Here is a 16,242-nt window from a genome sequence, read left to right on the forward strand (position 1 = left end):
CATACAGAACAACAATATATATGATTTCTACTTTAACCCCCTTGAGTACCGTAAGTTTTCTGTAAGTGTGTATGACATGATCAGAGAAAATGCCACGAGTGCCGGATAGACTTGCACACAGATGAAAACATTCCCATGTCTTTTATTTGTCACAGAAATTGGTTATAATGATACAAACTGTATACCACCATCTTCCCTGATGTTTATACCATATGACAAGCTAATAAAAACATACAAAATTCATGAGTAAAAGTACTGTGAAAGTACCGAAATGAGGTGAGAATATTCTTGTTCAACAGTGAAAATAACTGCCATATGCTCTAGCATAAAATTTTGCCCACATAATGCAAGAACTTGCCATATGTCTAGATGCAGAATTTCACAAGCTTTCACATGGTTTATCAGAATTCTGATACAACCAATATTTTCGAGTAATCACCAAAAATTCCAGACGCCTTCCCCCTCCCCCATGAACCGAAAACCAAGAGAATACCGACTATTTGAGAGTGTTGGCCTGGAAATAGACACCCTCCCCTACGACGCACCAAATATTGACGCATTTCATGCTAAAACATAATTTTTGGTGAATATTTTTGTCCACAATTGCCTAATTTGCATCCCTTCAGACCAACACTGACAAGTGCATCATAGGTTCCCCTTCAGATTAACACAGTTTTGACTCATTTTGAGCCACTGTGCACAAAGGGATTAATAGGTATTCTAAAGATTGGCAATCATAAGTCAAGGAAGCTAATCTACCAGTATCATAAAGAACTGTGACCGTAAGCCTGGGTTACATCCAGTGGTATTATGCAAGAGGCTTTGTCACTGTTAAACAGACTTAAACCTAAACTGAAATAAACTTGTACAGTGATGCATAAGCAAATCTCACTCCCAAGTTTATATCTCACTTCCCCCACAAAACAAAAAACTAAAAAGAATGTCTCTGAGAGGTGAATTGTTAGAAAAAAATCAGCACTATGGAGGTTAATATAAAAATTTTTGCACTATATTAATTAAACTTGTTTAACATCGCATGGTATATTAAACACTAAAAACTCAAGCACTGTACAACAAATTTTTTTGCTTCAACTTCAGTATCCCGACTTAATTTCCCATATTCAACAGGGATGAGGAGACCTCGTACAAAGCTCCTTTATTTCTTTTGGGGACATGGATAATAGGAAAAAGAAGCTACAGTACAGACAGTCTCCTTCTTACTCTGTTGTGGGAGACTAAAGGCCATTTGCACCAGGGATTCAGCCTCTACAATCCTATGCCACTATGGAGAAGAGCAGGGAGCTTCAACTCTTCTGTTCACCAATCACAACTTGTATAAGAGAACACATACTGAAGAGAACATTCTCTTCAATCCCCGAGGACATGGCAATTAATTTCTAATGAAGAAATTATAATACTGTAATAAGAAAGTAAGTAAGTACCACCCCCATACATCTGACATCTTATTCATTCATCATCCAGTCCTACGTTGCCCCATGAGGAACGTAGCAGCCCGGGGCTAGGCAAGTTGGTCCTGACATTTAAGATGAGAGTGACCAGCCTCACTCATCCATGAGTGGCATTACATGAGCAATAAACCCCAACCACTCCTTGGATATAAACCTTCACTGGCTCAATCCGACTGGAGCGCAATAATTACCCACTAAACCACCATGCGCCAAAATTTGGCTATATGGTTACCAGCCAGAGTAGTAAATGGTTTCCTGGTGTACAGAAAATCATTTGGCTTGTCACTCAGTGTAGAGTCACCCACAGGCATATGGAGGAGTAAAGAATGAAGGAAAGTTAGACAGAAGAGGAGTGTAAAGTCACCCGTAGGCAGAAGGATGAGGAAAGAATGAAGGAAAGAAAGACAGAAGAGGATGAAAGGAAAGAAGGATGGAGGAGAGGAAAGAGCAAACACCCGAGAGCAGCACTACATCGAATGAATGGATTGTGAGCACCCCCACCTACCACAGTCTGACATCTTATACAGTAACATAGGTAAAATCAAATAAGAATAACCTGTATAGGCTTAGAGTTGGGTGCAAGAGGCTTGATAATAAGTGATGTGCCAGTGGTGTAAAGGATGGCATCAGAATCTGGTGCCCAGGCAGCCCCATACACTGGAACAGAAACCTGTGCTAGGGTTGATCGCAGCATTCCACTCCGAGACCAAATCTTCACCAGACCATCCTCACCCGCTGCAAGGAAGGAAATATTTGCGTCTTGATGTACAGTATTGCTGAAATGAAAATACTTGAAAATACTTCATACTGGTAACATTTATTTTTTCTTTGCTGGTTGGGTGATAGACAGAAAGACAGAATTTTTGCTGTTTAGGAAGATCTGGTAGACGATAACTTTGATTAGTCAGCTTTTCAAACTACAGCCAGATGCTATAATCCCAGAAGGAGTGACCACAAACGAATTGCCTCTATGTCACTCCATCTTCTGCTGTCATGCTACCATTAAGCCCTGAAGTCCTATGAACATCTATCGATGTTTTCGGGCCTTGGTATGTACAGCAACGAACCACCAAAGACTGGTGCGAGGTATCCCCATCTCTTTCATGACATATATAAAACATACCCAATGGAAACCACAATATCTGGTGGTGTCTGGCCTGATTGGTCCCCCTAGATGCAGTGGGGGAGGGAACTCCCCTCCCTCCCCCAACATTTCTCCACCCTCCTCTGTTCCACTGGGCCCTGTCCTCAATGGTTCCTCTCATCCAAATCACCCCCATACCTCCTCTAGACCATATTGGTTGTGTGTGGCAGTCATATTCTCCCCCATTCTCCCACTCCTGATGCCCCCCTACACTCCATCCACCTCCCTATTCCCCCTTATGTTGTCCCATTCTTGTTCATAGTGAGAGGGTAGCTTTTTTTTTATTTTTGACAGTTGACAGTGCAGCAACTATTAGACATACAAGAGTGAAATATACATTTTCTCGTGTGCAAAATCAAGCTCTTCAAATCTGAGACCAAAATTTATTTAGGTGCAATTTTATTTTTCTCTCTCTCTATGCGTGAAGAGTAACAATTTTAATTTTTGACGTTCTTTGACAGTCGGTGACAATTAAACAAATGAAAGTGAAATACCGTATACACTTTCTGTGTATAAAATCAAGCTTTTGAAATCTGTAAGATGAAAATTAATCTTGGTGAAAGCTGAAAAATTAGACTGTAAATGCAGTTCTGGGGCCAGACAGGTGGGAAAATTGCAGTCTTTAGGGGCTGATCTAATCTGGAGCCATTGTGGATCATAGCGTATTAATCCAACCTGCAGAGCACGGAGTCTGGGTGCAAATCTACCCATACTGGAAACCTAAAAAGAAAGTGCTGGTAGCTCAAGAAAAGGGTGGGTGGATATTGCAAATGAGTAAGTGAAAATGTGAGGTAAAGTGAGGTATGGAAGTTGATGAGACTAAGGAAATACAAGGAGTCAAAGATGGGTGATGGACACATAAATGGTGAAGCATACAACAAGGGTTTGGCACCTAATTTTTACACTTGATATGAAAGCATTACTATTTGATAGATGTATGTGATGCAGACCTAAAAGTATCATATACGGTAGACCCATGCTACAATGAACCTCGATGTAACGGATTTTGGCTTTAACAAACACCTCAGAGCCCACCAAACTATGCTATAACGAACAATGGTCACTATGTGCAATGCAATGGATCACAATACATGTGTTTTCTACCCTTTTTGCTCCAGCCTGGCCTGAAAATTCCCTTTCTCCATTGTGACTGCTGGGTTGTAATAACACGCATACATACATACATATCTATCTATCTATATCTATCTATCTATCTCTATATATATATACATATATATATTATATGAATATAAATATATATATATATATATATATATATATATATAATAAAATAATAATAATAAATAATTTGGGTTTATGTCTGGTATCCCTGAAGGGCTAAGGCATTGCCCCTGGGTAGAGGACTTTTGGACTGGAGTGTGTAGCATTTTATGACCGGATGCCCTTCCTGATGTCTACCAATGACCCTTGGGTGGATTCGATCCTCCGACTCTTCGGTCAGAGCGGAGCACTCTAACCCACTGAGCCACGGCTGCAACAAATATAAATATATATATATATATATGTATATATATATATATACAGTACACCCTCATTATCGACGTTTTTTTTATTGACGGATTTGATTATCGACGGTTTTTTTGTCTCCTGGGAGTTAAATTATTATTATTAAAAAAATTAAAAAATAAAGAATTGTATTGGCACCTCCTAGCAAGTTTGCGCGCCATCCTGCCAGGTGTCTCTGGCTGCTCGCGGCATGTTCCCGCCGACCCAACAAACAACAGCATCAGTACACGTTTGTCTGTTGTTCTCATATCGTGTTCAGCCACATCTATCGTGCTTTCGCGATCATCAAGGCTCCGAAGCGCCCTTGTAACACTCCAACTGGAAATAAGGCAGCTAAGAGAGCAAGGAAAGTACTTACCTTGGAAGTAAAGAACGAAATATTACAAAAACTTAGAAGTGGAATGAGCTATGCAGCGGTTGGTCGCGAGTATGGCATGAATGAGTCCAGTGTTTGTGGCATAAAACGGAGAGAAAAAGACATTAAAGATGCTCTGGCTTCGTGCACACCAGGATCGGCTAAAGTAACGATGCATGTGAGAGATGATGCCTTGGTGAAAATGGAAAAGGCACTGAATATTTGGATTGAGGACTTAAACCGTCGACACGTGCCGCTAGACTCCCAGTTCATCAGAAACAAAGCAAAACAACTCTATGCTCGGTTTGCTGGTGAAAGCAGTGGTGTTGGCGAAGATAATGGTGATGAAAGTGAGGCAGGTGAAAATAGTGATGATGGTGATGAAAGTAATGACGATGGTGATAGGCCTAGTAATGTTGGTGCTTCTAGGCAAAAGAAATTTGCAGCCAGCAAGGGCTGGTTCGAGAATTTTAAGAAAAGGTATGGCCTACATAACATTAGGATGACTGGTGTAGCAGCTTCAGCAGATCAGATAGCAGGAGAATCGTATCCACGTGACTTTGCTGAACTTATAAGGGAGAAAGGGTACAGGCATGAACAAGTGTTTAATGCGGACGAAACACGCCTGTGGTGGAAGAAAATGCCTAAAAGAACGTACATTTCGAAGGAGGAGAAAAGTGCGCCAGGCTTTAAAGCAGCAAAAGATCGTGTGTCTGTGCTGTTGTGTGGTAATGCAGAAGGACATATGATAAAACCCATGCTCCTGTATCATTTGTTATAATGTTAAAGACGAGTTGGATTTTTTGTCAATAAAGGATATTTCTTGCAAAAGTTAGGCAGAGATTAAATATGAAATATACGAGCATAAGGAGAGTTGAATTTTCCTAAAAGAAGATCCTAGCGAAAGCTAGGCTAAGATTCATCTTTGATAGTATAAACTGCCATACAGTCGTGAAAATTTAGGTCTGGGAGAAATGGAATATCAAGAATGAAAGGAAGCTCTTGAGAATGAAAGTAAATAGGAGAGCGTGGTCTCTCTGGTATGAGCTAGCAGCACCGGCGTGTGTTGTGAAGATCGGTGCGAACAGCTGATCTAACGTAACACTTGCCTCACACTCTCAGTTATTAGAACGTATGAATGACCGCCACTGCTGCTTTCGTTTTTTTTTTTTTTTTTTTTTTTTTTTACACACTCGGTTATGTAAACATATGGATGGCTACAACTGCTGGTTTCGCCTTTTATTTTTAGATGGAGTGAGGTGCAAGTGGAGAGAGAAGTTATGATACAGCAGCCATTACAAGTTGAGGTCCAGTGTACGACCACTATGCATTAACATCAGAGATTATGCTATTTTTTCCATAATTCTTTGCTTAATATAAGTAGTTTTATTATGATATTCAGTTTTTCAATTGCCTAACTAATTTATTTCTAAGAAACACTAAAACTAACCTGCATATTACACGCGAATGATTGAAGGGATACTAAAATATATAAGTAAAGGTACCTGACCAGATGAAAATCGGTATCGACGGTTTTAGGCATCGACGGGTATCTTAGGTACCTAACCCCCGTCGATAATGAGGGTGTACTGTATATATATATATATATATATATATATATATATATATATATATATATTTATACTGTATAGTATCTATACATACACACACACACACACACACAAACACATACACACGTCCGGACAGAGCGGACGTGTGTTGCTGTGCTTGAAACTCTGCTCAGCTGAAAAATACCTGGGTGTATCTAGAAATGAGTCAAGCTCAGTGTTAAGCAAATTATAAATGGTTGTAGATTAAGTAGAAGCGAGGAAGTGCTGTCCAAAGGAAGTATATCAAGTGGTCAGAGCCTTAAGGAGTTTGCTGTGTTAGCAGACGACAGGCGCCGAGTTGGGTAAACAGACGAGCCCCGCGTAAATTCCAACAATGACAGAACAGAAATGCTAAACTGTAGTAGAAAGTATATTTCTATATGCTGGCATACTTTCAAGAAGTGCAACTAAGTAAGAGGAAGGGAAACAGTAAAAAACAAAATGATGATTACACAGACCTGGTGGAACTGGATACATTTAATAAACTAGCAGAGAAAGTAAACAGATTGGAACAAACTTTCAAACTGGAACTGGATGAAATAAGGAAGGAACTGTACCAAAAAGGGGTAAAAAATGAGGAACTGGTAAAGGAATTAAACTGAAAAGATGCAAGAATAGGTGAGCTAAAGGCTAAGGCAGACATTCTGAGGAAGAAAATAAACAAAATGGGAAATACAGTAGTCACCCACGAAAGAGTTTTGAAGGAGTACAATAATGATAAAGACATAATTACACAAGCAGATAATCTGATAGAGGAAAGTAGAGACATTGATGAGAAGATAACTCAGGAAAATGAAATGATGAGAAACTACACAGAAGAAGTACAAAATACATGGGCAGAAGTAGCCAAAACATGTCAAGATCTAAAAAACAAGGCTGAAACAAAAGACATGACATGAGAGATGAAAGACATCATAAGGAAGAAACCAAGGCTAATAAAGGAAACAGCTGGGATTAACAGATCTACAGTCATCACCGGTAAAGGTGAAGAAAAAATATGGAATAGAATCACCAGAGATAACAACAAGATGGTAAATATAATGAATATATTGAAAGTAGTATCAGACGAAATCTGTGAGAAAGATGTAGAGGAATTTATGAGATTAGGGAAACATGAGAGGAACATGTCATGGCCCCTGAAAGTAACCTCCCAAAGTGGGAACACTGTAGAAGAGGTATTAAAAAAATGCTAACAAACTTAAGGAATCAGAGGAGTAACAAGAAGTGCTGATAAAAAGGTGCCTAACTCTAGAGGAAAGGGGATTACTAAAGAAAAAGAGGGAAGAAGCAAAAAGAAAGAATGATGCAAGATGTGATGAAGAGAGAATCTGTTTTACAAAGTAGTAGGATTGCAAGTAAAAAAAAATGGTACATAAACGGCAGGGACTGAATAAAAGTAAGATAGCAGACTTGACCAATGTCAAATATGTGAACAATATGGCTAACTTAATGTACTCAAATGTAGATGGAATGGTATCCAAAATATAAGAGATGAAAGACTATATCATGGAAAATGAGTCTCATATTATTTGTCTAACAGAAACAAAATTAGTCCTTTTGATATCAAACAACTTTTAAAATATGGATGAGTACAATATTTGGCGAAGAAACAGAAAGTTAAAAAGAGGGGGAGGAGTCATGATACTACCAGAGAAAAGACTCCAAGTAAAAAAGATAGAAACAGACATACCCTCACAAGCAGAATTAGTTGCAGCAGACATTAGTACATCAAAAGGGATAATAATTGTGGCAAATTTATATATGCCACCCAAGACAAACACACGGGATAGAGGTGAATATAAGGATGGGGCAGAAAAGACAATTCAGAGCTTAAGAACCCAACTAAGCAGAATGGAAGAAAAATCTGAAAGAATTATACTAATTGGAGATTTTAACACAAATATGAACTGGAATTCTTTAGATGTAAGAAGCCATGAAAGTTGTCGTGACCAGAAGCTTTTGGATCTTATACAGGAGTTTTTTCTAACATAGCATGTAAAGGAGAACACCAGAAAAAGAGGACCAGAAGACTCCTCATTATTAGATCTCATATTTACTTAGCATGAAAATGAAACTGACAATATAATTTGCCACCCCCCATTCGGCAAAAGTGTCCATGCAGTACTAGACTACAATTTCAGGATAGCATATGACATAGTCAGAGGTAAAGGAAATTACAAAAAGAGGCTAAACTACAAAAAAGGGTAACTATCATAACCTAAAGTAGTACTTCAACAACAGAGATTGGGAAAAGGAGCTAAGAGGACAAGATATAAATGTTGTATATAAAGGATTCTGTGAACTTTATAAAAATTAGGTCCCGCTGCAGACACAGAAATGAGGATGCTGGTTTAATACGGATTGTAAAAATGCAAAGGGGAAAAGAGATTTGCTGTGGATCAGATACACACGACACAAAAGTAAGAAAGCATGTAACTACTACAAGTAGGAAAGAAATGATTGCAGAAGGATAGAGAGAAGCTCAAAGGTGGTTTGAGGAAGATATTAGAAATAAATGTACTGATCAGCCTAAGTTGTTTTACAACTACATATAAAGCAAAGCAGAAGTTAAGGACAAACTACAATCCATTATGAATGAGGGGAAAATCTATATAAATGAAGAACATATTTGTGACATACTAAACAAAAATTACCAGTCAGTTTTTAATAAAGAAAGAAGATTTCCGAGAGATGAAAACACACAAGCATGCCCACACATACTAACAAATATACGTATAACAAAACAAGAAGTCCAGGAAGAGGTGAGGAAATTAGACAGGAGAAAAGCCAATGGTCCTGACGAGATTACGTGTTGGGTATTACAGGAATGTGCAAAAGAGCTAAGCAGTCCAGTACAATTAATATTCAGAGAATCCTTAAGACAAGGAAAACTACCTGTTATTTGGAAGAATGCAAACATTGTGCCCCTTTTCAAGAATGGAAATAGACAAAATCCTCTTAACTACTGACCAGTATCACTGACCAGCGCTGTAAGCAAGATGTTAGAAAAACTGATATGAAGAATTTGGGTAAATCACCTGGAAAAACACAATATGATAACAGAAAGACAATTTGGTTTTAGAAAGGTAAAATCATGTCACTAACCTGTTAAGTTACTATGATAGAGTTACAGAAATAATACAGAATAGAGATGACTGGGTATACAGCATATATTTGGATTTCAAGAAGGCATTTGACAGAGAACCACACAAAAGACTTTCATGGAAACTGTACAATCAAGGAGGAATCCAAGGTATACTGTACAACTGAATGCAAGATTTTCTCAGTAAAAGGGAAATGAGAACAGTGCTATGGGGATATTATTCATCATGGACAGAAGTAACAAGTGAAGTTCCACAAGGCTCGGTGCTGGCACCAATTGTGTTTTTCTATCTCTGTCTATGCACCTAGGCTGCTTCCTGCAAAGAAAGGGAGGTAGCCGGAACAGGACAACACACTCCCAATTTACTCATCCACACAAACATATTCATTCACATCTTAGCCCCAAGGGAAGAAGGGACAGATCTTCACTGCACCACACCGCATGAGGGTCAACTGCACAATTACCAACATCTGCAGCAGGGCCCGACAGCAGAGCTGGTTTACTCCTCTCGCATCATAATGGACCCATCCCTTTATGTTTTTAGTACTGAATATATAAATGACATGGATGGCAACACTGGAAATGGAAGCTACCTAAATATGTTTGCTGATGATGGAAAAGTACAAAGGGAAATTACAAACACAGACTTCTTGCATAGAGCAACAAAAGGAATTAATTGTCATGAATGGAGCAATAGATGGCAAATGAAATTCAATGTGAACAAATGTCATGTAATAAAATTTGGTAAAAATTAAAAAAGACCAGACTAGGACTGTACGTTAGGATGTTCAACCCTACACACATCAGAATGGGAACAGGATTTAGGAGTGATTATCAATAAGAGACTATCTCCAGCTGACCACACAAATGAAAAAGTAAGGAACATGTACACACTGCTTGCTAATATGAGGGGTAACATTCACATATATAAATGAAGACATGGTGAGAAAGATAATAATATCATTCATCAGACCAACTTTGGAGTATGCATCAGTAGTCTGGAATCCACATCTCAAAAAACAAGTAGATAACACTGAAAAGGTACAAAGGGTCGCTACAAGGTGGGCACCAAGTTTACGGGACCTAAGCTATGAAGAAAGACTCGAAAAATTAAACCTCCCAAAATTACAGGAGAGAAGGAAAAGAGGAGACATGATTATGTTATATAAATGCATCACAGGAAAAAAGAAAATAGACATAAATGAGCATATAATCAGTGAGGAAGCAACATTAAGAGGACACTAGACAACTGTACAGAAAGAGAGGTGATAATGATGTACGGAAATTCAGTTTCCCAAATAGAGCAGTTGATCAGTGGAATGCATTACTGAATGAAATAGTGTGTGCCAAAACTATTCATAAATTTAGGGATATGTATGATAAAAAAGGCTTAATACACAGGACAGTAGGAGCTCGATTCATTCTTGTAAAGATACAATTAGGTAAGAACAATTAGGTAACAACACACACACACACACACACACACACACACACACACACACACACACACACACACACACACAACAGACCCTCACTATACGGTAATGGACTAGTTAGGGAGAACCCTGACCTGATAAAGCCAAACCTCCATTATATCTGATGGTGCCCCTCCCCCCGTGAAGTGGGATTTGAAGCATAAACACGTACGAGGTCTGTTCAGAAAGTATCCGACCTTAGGCTTTAAACAAATAATTAGCTAACCTGTTGAGCTAGAACACTAATCCCTCTCAAAGTAGGCCCCTTCTAACTTGACACATGTAACCCAACATTCTTTCCACTGCATGAAACATTTTTCAAAGTCAGTTTTTGGCATCTCCTGCAGGTGCTTTGTTGCACCCATCGTGAACTCCTATCCAACAAATGTTGCTCAAGGCAAGCCGGAATGTGCAAATCGCGATCCAGACTTTCTGAAGACTGTTATCACTGGAGATGAGACTTGGATGTACAGGTATGACCCAGAAACCAAAGCACAGTCATCCCAATGGATGCATGCAGGGGACGCCTCAGCCAAAAAAAGCATGACAGGTCCATAGTAAGGTAAAATGCACTCGCGTGTTGACAGTTTTTTTCAACTATCGCGGTGTTGTGCATCACAAATATACAACAAAAGGTCAGACTGTCATCAAACATTACTACCTCAACATTATCCGATGTCTTCATGACACAGTTTGTTGAAAGAGAACAGACCTTTGGAAAGCAGTATGTTGGAAGCTGACCTTGACAATGCCCCTGCCCATTCTCCTCAAATGATTCAGGAAATTTTGGCCAAACACAACATTCCCCAGGTCCGGCAGGCTCCTTACTCACCAGACATGACTCCAAACGACTTTTGGTTATTCCTCAAGTTTAAAACTCCAAAGAAGGGTTACCAATTTGAGACAAGAGAAGAAATCATGACGAATGCGACAATACCTGTAGGAGATACCAAAAACCAACTTTGAAAAATGTTTCAGGCAGTGGAAAGAACACTGGGCTACGTTTGTCAAGTAAGAAGGGGCCTAATTTGACGGAGATTAGTGTCCTAGCTCAACATGTTGGCTACGGTATTTATTTTTTCAGAACAAAAGGTTGCATACTTTCTGAACCCACTTTGTATAAAAAATAAATGCATATAATAACAATTTTAGTACTAAAAATGACTAACTTGGCCCATAATTTCACATCCTTGACATATCAATTCTTTTCGTTACTAGTACTGTACAGTACTGTACTACTATAGTCTGTTATAACAACTTAGCAATCATGGTAGGGAGAGGGCAATTTCAGGCCAGACTGGGGTAAAAAGGACAGGAAACACATGTACTGTCCATTGTACCTTGTATGCAGCATGTGTTAGAAGTGTAACATTGTATGGAGTAGAAATGGAGGAAATCTTAGGCTCAAACATACAGAGATGAGAATGATCAGATGGATGTGTAGTCCATCTTTGAGTGACAGGCTTAGGGGGATTAGGATTGGGAATGAAAAGTTCAGAGGAAGGATGTGATGAGAAGGGGTAGATTAAAATAGCTTGGTCATTTGTAGAAGACGGATAATGACAACCAGGTGCAGAGGGTGAGAGGTATGATGACTAAGGAAAGAGCTGGTAGAGGCAGACCAAAAATGACATGGAACAAGGCCATACAGCGTGACCTCTGGGATAAGGAACTGAATAGAGAGGGTGCTAGAGGTTAGGCAGCAGGGACGACTACTGTTAGGCGACCAAGGCTGACATGTGCAAGCATGTTGGAGCTATTATACAGGTATATCTCAATAAACGATACCCTGGCTTAGCGATGGGGGTAGAAATACCACCATACCCCGCCTAACAATGGCCAAACTCCAATTTAATGACGGGTTTTGATTTTCTTTTACCGATTTTGATGATATTTTAGACTAAAATTGTGTGTTTAGGTTGATTTATAAACTGTTTTTAGACTTGGATTACTGTATTTTAACCATAGGTGGGGTGAACATTGTCATTTTGGGGTACAGTATACTAAGCCTGATTTTTCTCCAGACTTATATTTGACGATTTTCAGATTATATTTGTCAGTTTTAGTGAGTTATTTACAGGTGTTAGGGTTAGGTTTGCTTCTTTTACAGCTGTTAGGCCATTTAGATTGGCTTTTAACTTGTTTTTGGACTCATTTGGGTGGATTTAGGACTTGGTTGGGGGGGAAACCCAAGGCTCAAAAATGCATCCCTATACATGTTAAATCTACCCTGTTATACAGTACCCTGCCTAACGATGGGTTTTTACTTAACCAATTGCATTGTCAAACTGGGGTATCCCTGTACATGAAACAAAGACAGCAACAGAGGACAGAATTTTATGTACCTTATTCAATTCTGTAAACATGTTTAGGTAAGACCATAAGGTAAGAGCATGCACACCTGGTTTCTGACTTAGCTCATATTTCTGACTGGGACAAATGAAGCCTGCTGTTTCTAATGCATCAAAAAATTAATGCCTACATCTTTAGATCTGTAAACATTTCCCACATGTGTATCCTTCAATATTCAACAATCTATAGCTCAATCCATCATTATCTCTCAATATCCTTGGGGTTTCTTTTTCTTGGGACTGATCATGGAAAGATCACATTACTGTATTTCCCTCGCAAAATCCACTCCCATGAGACTGAGGTATGATTAGCTGACCCTGTGCCTAATTTATTCCCGCACAGCTATTGATATTGCACAGAGGTCCTCTACACCTGTGTGTGGAATACAACTCCTATGTGTGGAGATGCTCCCCACATGCAGACTTCCTAAACAGGGTGTAGTCAAACACTTTTTATCTCATCAACTCTCCTTCCCTTAGACTCTCCATAGCCTCTTTCTCCTTCCAACACTGTTGCATCTTTATCTCTATGCTACTGCTATTTAAATGGTCTCTGTTCTTTTGAACTGTCTGCTTACATGCCTCCTCTATTATGGCAGCCATGTCTAGCAGTGCACTCTCACTCCTTTACTGTCCAGCTCTCTAATGAAAGAGTTACAGAAAACCAAAACTCTTAAGTCCCTCAGACATGGGGCAGGACAATAATGGAACTCTCCCATCAGGTTGTATTTTCCTCTCACGATGACCCCGTCTTTTAAATGTAATGTATCAGTGCATCAATACAAGCACATGTCTTGAACTGGGTTCTCTTATTTTGTCTTTTTTTCTTGGACAGAACAACTTTTTGAGCTTCAAACTTTTGGTTCTTTCTTCTTTACATACAAAATAATAAGCACATGCACACATATATGCATAACATGAGGTGGATCCACAATTTGAACTTAACCTGTGACGAGGCCAGCCCCATCATGACTCCAGCGACAGGTCAACACAGCACCACGATGAGCCTCAACAGTTTTCTCCACACGACCACTGACACCCACTATGTAAAATTTTCCTGCAATATGAACACACACAAAAAGTGTGTAAAAAACATATACAGTGTACTGTATATAAATATATATATATATACACATACACACAAACACACACACAGTAATCCCTCGATTATCCACCACAGAGGAAAATAATGTCTGGATGGTGGATCCGTCTGGATAATGGACTTCACCCCTGGCTCCCCTTAATACATACCCTAAATTTGAAAGTCGTTGTAAACGACCAGTTCAGTACTGTACATAGTACAACACTTATTCCTGGTGTTTTACACTACTCCATCTGGTCAAGCAGACCTATAAACCACAGCCAAGCAACTACCATGGTCATGCAGACCCATCAACCACAGACAAGCATTCACTACTGCAGGGCGATACCCTGGAGTGGGGAAAAAAAAAAAAAAAAAAAAAAAAAGGCCCTGCCAGGCAAAAATGTTTGCTTGGCCATAATTTCCACTTGGATGCAAGCATTTTGTCTTGTAAAATGGAAAAATGTATGAATAATGGTTTCAAACTTCCAGATCACAACACCTGGAGACTGGATTGTTTGGATAATGGATGTCTGGATACCCGAGGGATTACTGTATGTATGTGTGTATATATGGATATATAGATAGATAGATAAATAGATATGTCTATCTAGCTATCTAAAGATAGATAGATATCTATATAGACAGATATATAGATAGACAGATAGACAGATATAGATATATACTGTATATATATATATATATATATATACAGGTTACTTGTTATTATTCCTGGATTACCTGCATCATTTCTTGCCCACCCACAGGTGGACTGAGGAAAAAAAAAAAAAAAAAAATGGAGAGGGGGGAACTAATTACCAGTACATCCAAGATGGGCCACACACTCATTCACTCACTATTCAGACCCTCAGACTAGACTCTACTCACAAGCATATCTACCCACACATAAGCACTTCCTATTATTTATCAGAGTATATCTGACAATTATCAAATTTAAAAAAGGAGTATCAAAGCCCTGTCATGCACTTCTCTGTACAAAATTCAGTTTCATGCAGCTTCATTCCTTGTAAGTTCCTGAGCCTCATCAATCTCTATAACTTGCCTTGTCACACATTCATTTATCACATCAATTCACCATCATCTTGGTTTACCATGCCTCTTCCTACCTACAAGCTTAAATATAGCCTTTTAACCACCCTATTTATGGTCAATCTCTCCACATGACCATATCATATAAGGACACTCTCTTACTTCTACTGTTCACAAAACCTCTTACTCCATATCTTTCACAAATCACATTATTTCTTATCTTATCCATACTCATCACTTCACAGACATTTGTCACTAAACCCATTACCACTGTTCTAGCCCTCAACTTTCTGTTTTCATGCCCAGTATTACACCTATATGTTAATGTGGGCACTAAAACTCCATGAAAACCTCATACATGCCACACTCAGACCTCTGTTTTCCCTCAAGAACTTCATATCATCAGCCACTACTTTCCTTCCATTTGTCATTCTGCTTACCACTTTCTAAGCACATGTACATTTGTTTTCTATCACTGCACCCAGACACTGTACTGCAATTAATTCCCCTCACTAATTAACCAAAACATCACATTGAGAACTGTCTATTCCCTCAACAATCTTTACTCTTCTTAGGGCATTATCTGGCAATTCTCAACTATGCTGTATTGAAAATTTCATTAGTTTGTCAAACTCAAAAAAGCTGGTCAAACTAGGTAGATCTGCTACAATCAGTCTTATAAAGTTCAACGTAAAGTATCCGATGAGTACATACTGTACCTGTACTATGGAAAATATGTCTTACCATCAGCTGCTGTCAGCAGGAAAACTTCAGACCCAACTTTTGTCTTTTGCACTGCAGATTTTGGAAGCCAATGAAGCTCAAGAGGATAGACATCTGATGGAAACTCTGTCACCTTGGTTGTTTCATTTGTTACTAAATTCCACCGGAGAAGCTGATGATCATCCCTGTCACACAAAGTACCCAGTAAATAAAAATCTCTTACAGCCCTAACAGCTTTATTTTTATTAAATAAAAAATTTGGAGAGCATGGAAATATTAAACTACGGCAGAACCTCCCTATATCAATCCTCGATATAACAGATTTAGGATTTATCGAACGCCTCAGAACCCACC

General features: G+C 38.9%; 1 protein-coding gene across 1 annotated transcript in view; it reads right to left on the reverse strand.

Annotated features, from left to right (window-relative positions):
• Oseg5 (intraflagellar transport protein Oseg5) overlaps positions 1-16,242 on the reverse strand; it is a 28,852-nt gene that overhangs the window by 5,470 nt on the left and 7,140 nt on the right. The window contains exons 2-4 of the mRNA XM_080282576.1: positions 15,910-16,073; positions 13,981-14,091; positions 2,026-2,204 (exon numbers count right to left, since the gene is read on the reverse strand). Of these exons, the coding sequence (XP_080138702.1) occupies positions 2,026-2,204; positions 13,981-14,091; positions 15,910-16,073 (454 nt within the window). The remainder of the gene's footprint in view (positions 1-2,025; positions 2,205-13,980; positions 14,092-15,909; positions 16,074-16,242) is intronic.

The sequence above is a fragment of the Coenobita brevimanus genome, chromosome 94 (genome assembly GCF_032717465.1).
Source record: "Coenobita brevimanus isolate Jiangsu-jjx chromosome 94, ASM3271746v2, whole genome shotgun sequence".
Taxonomy (NCBI): domain Eukaryota; kingdom Metazoa; phylum Arthropoda; class Malacostraca; order Decapoda; family Coenobitidae; genus Coenobita; species Coenobita brevimanus.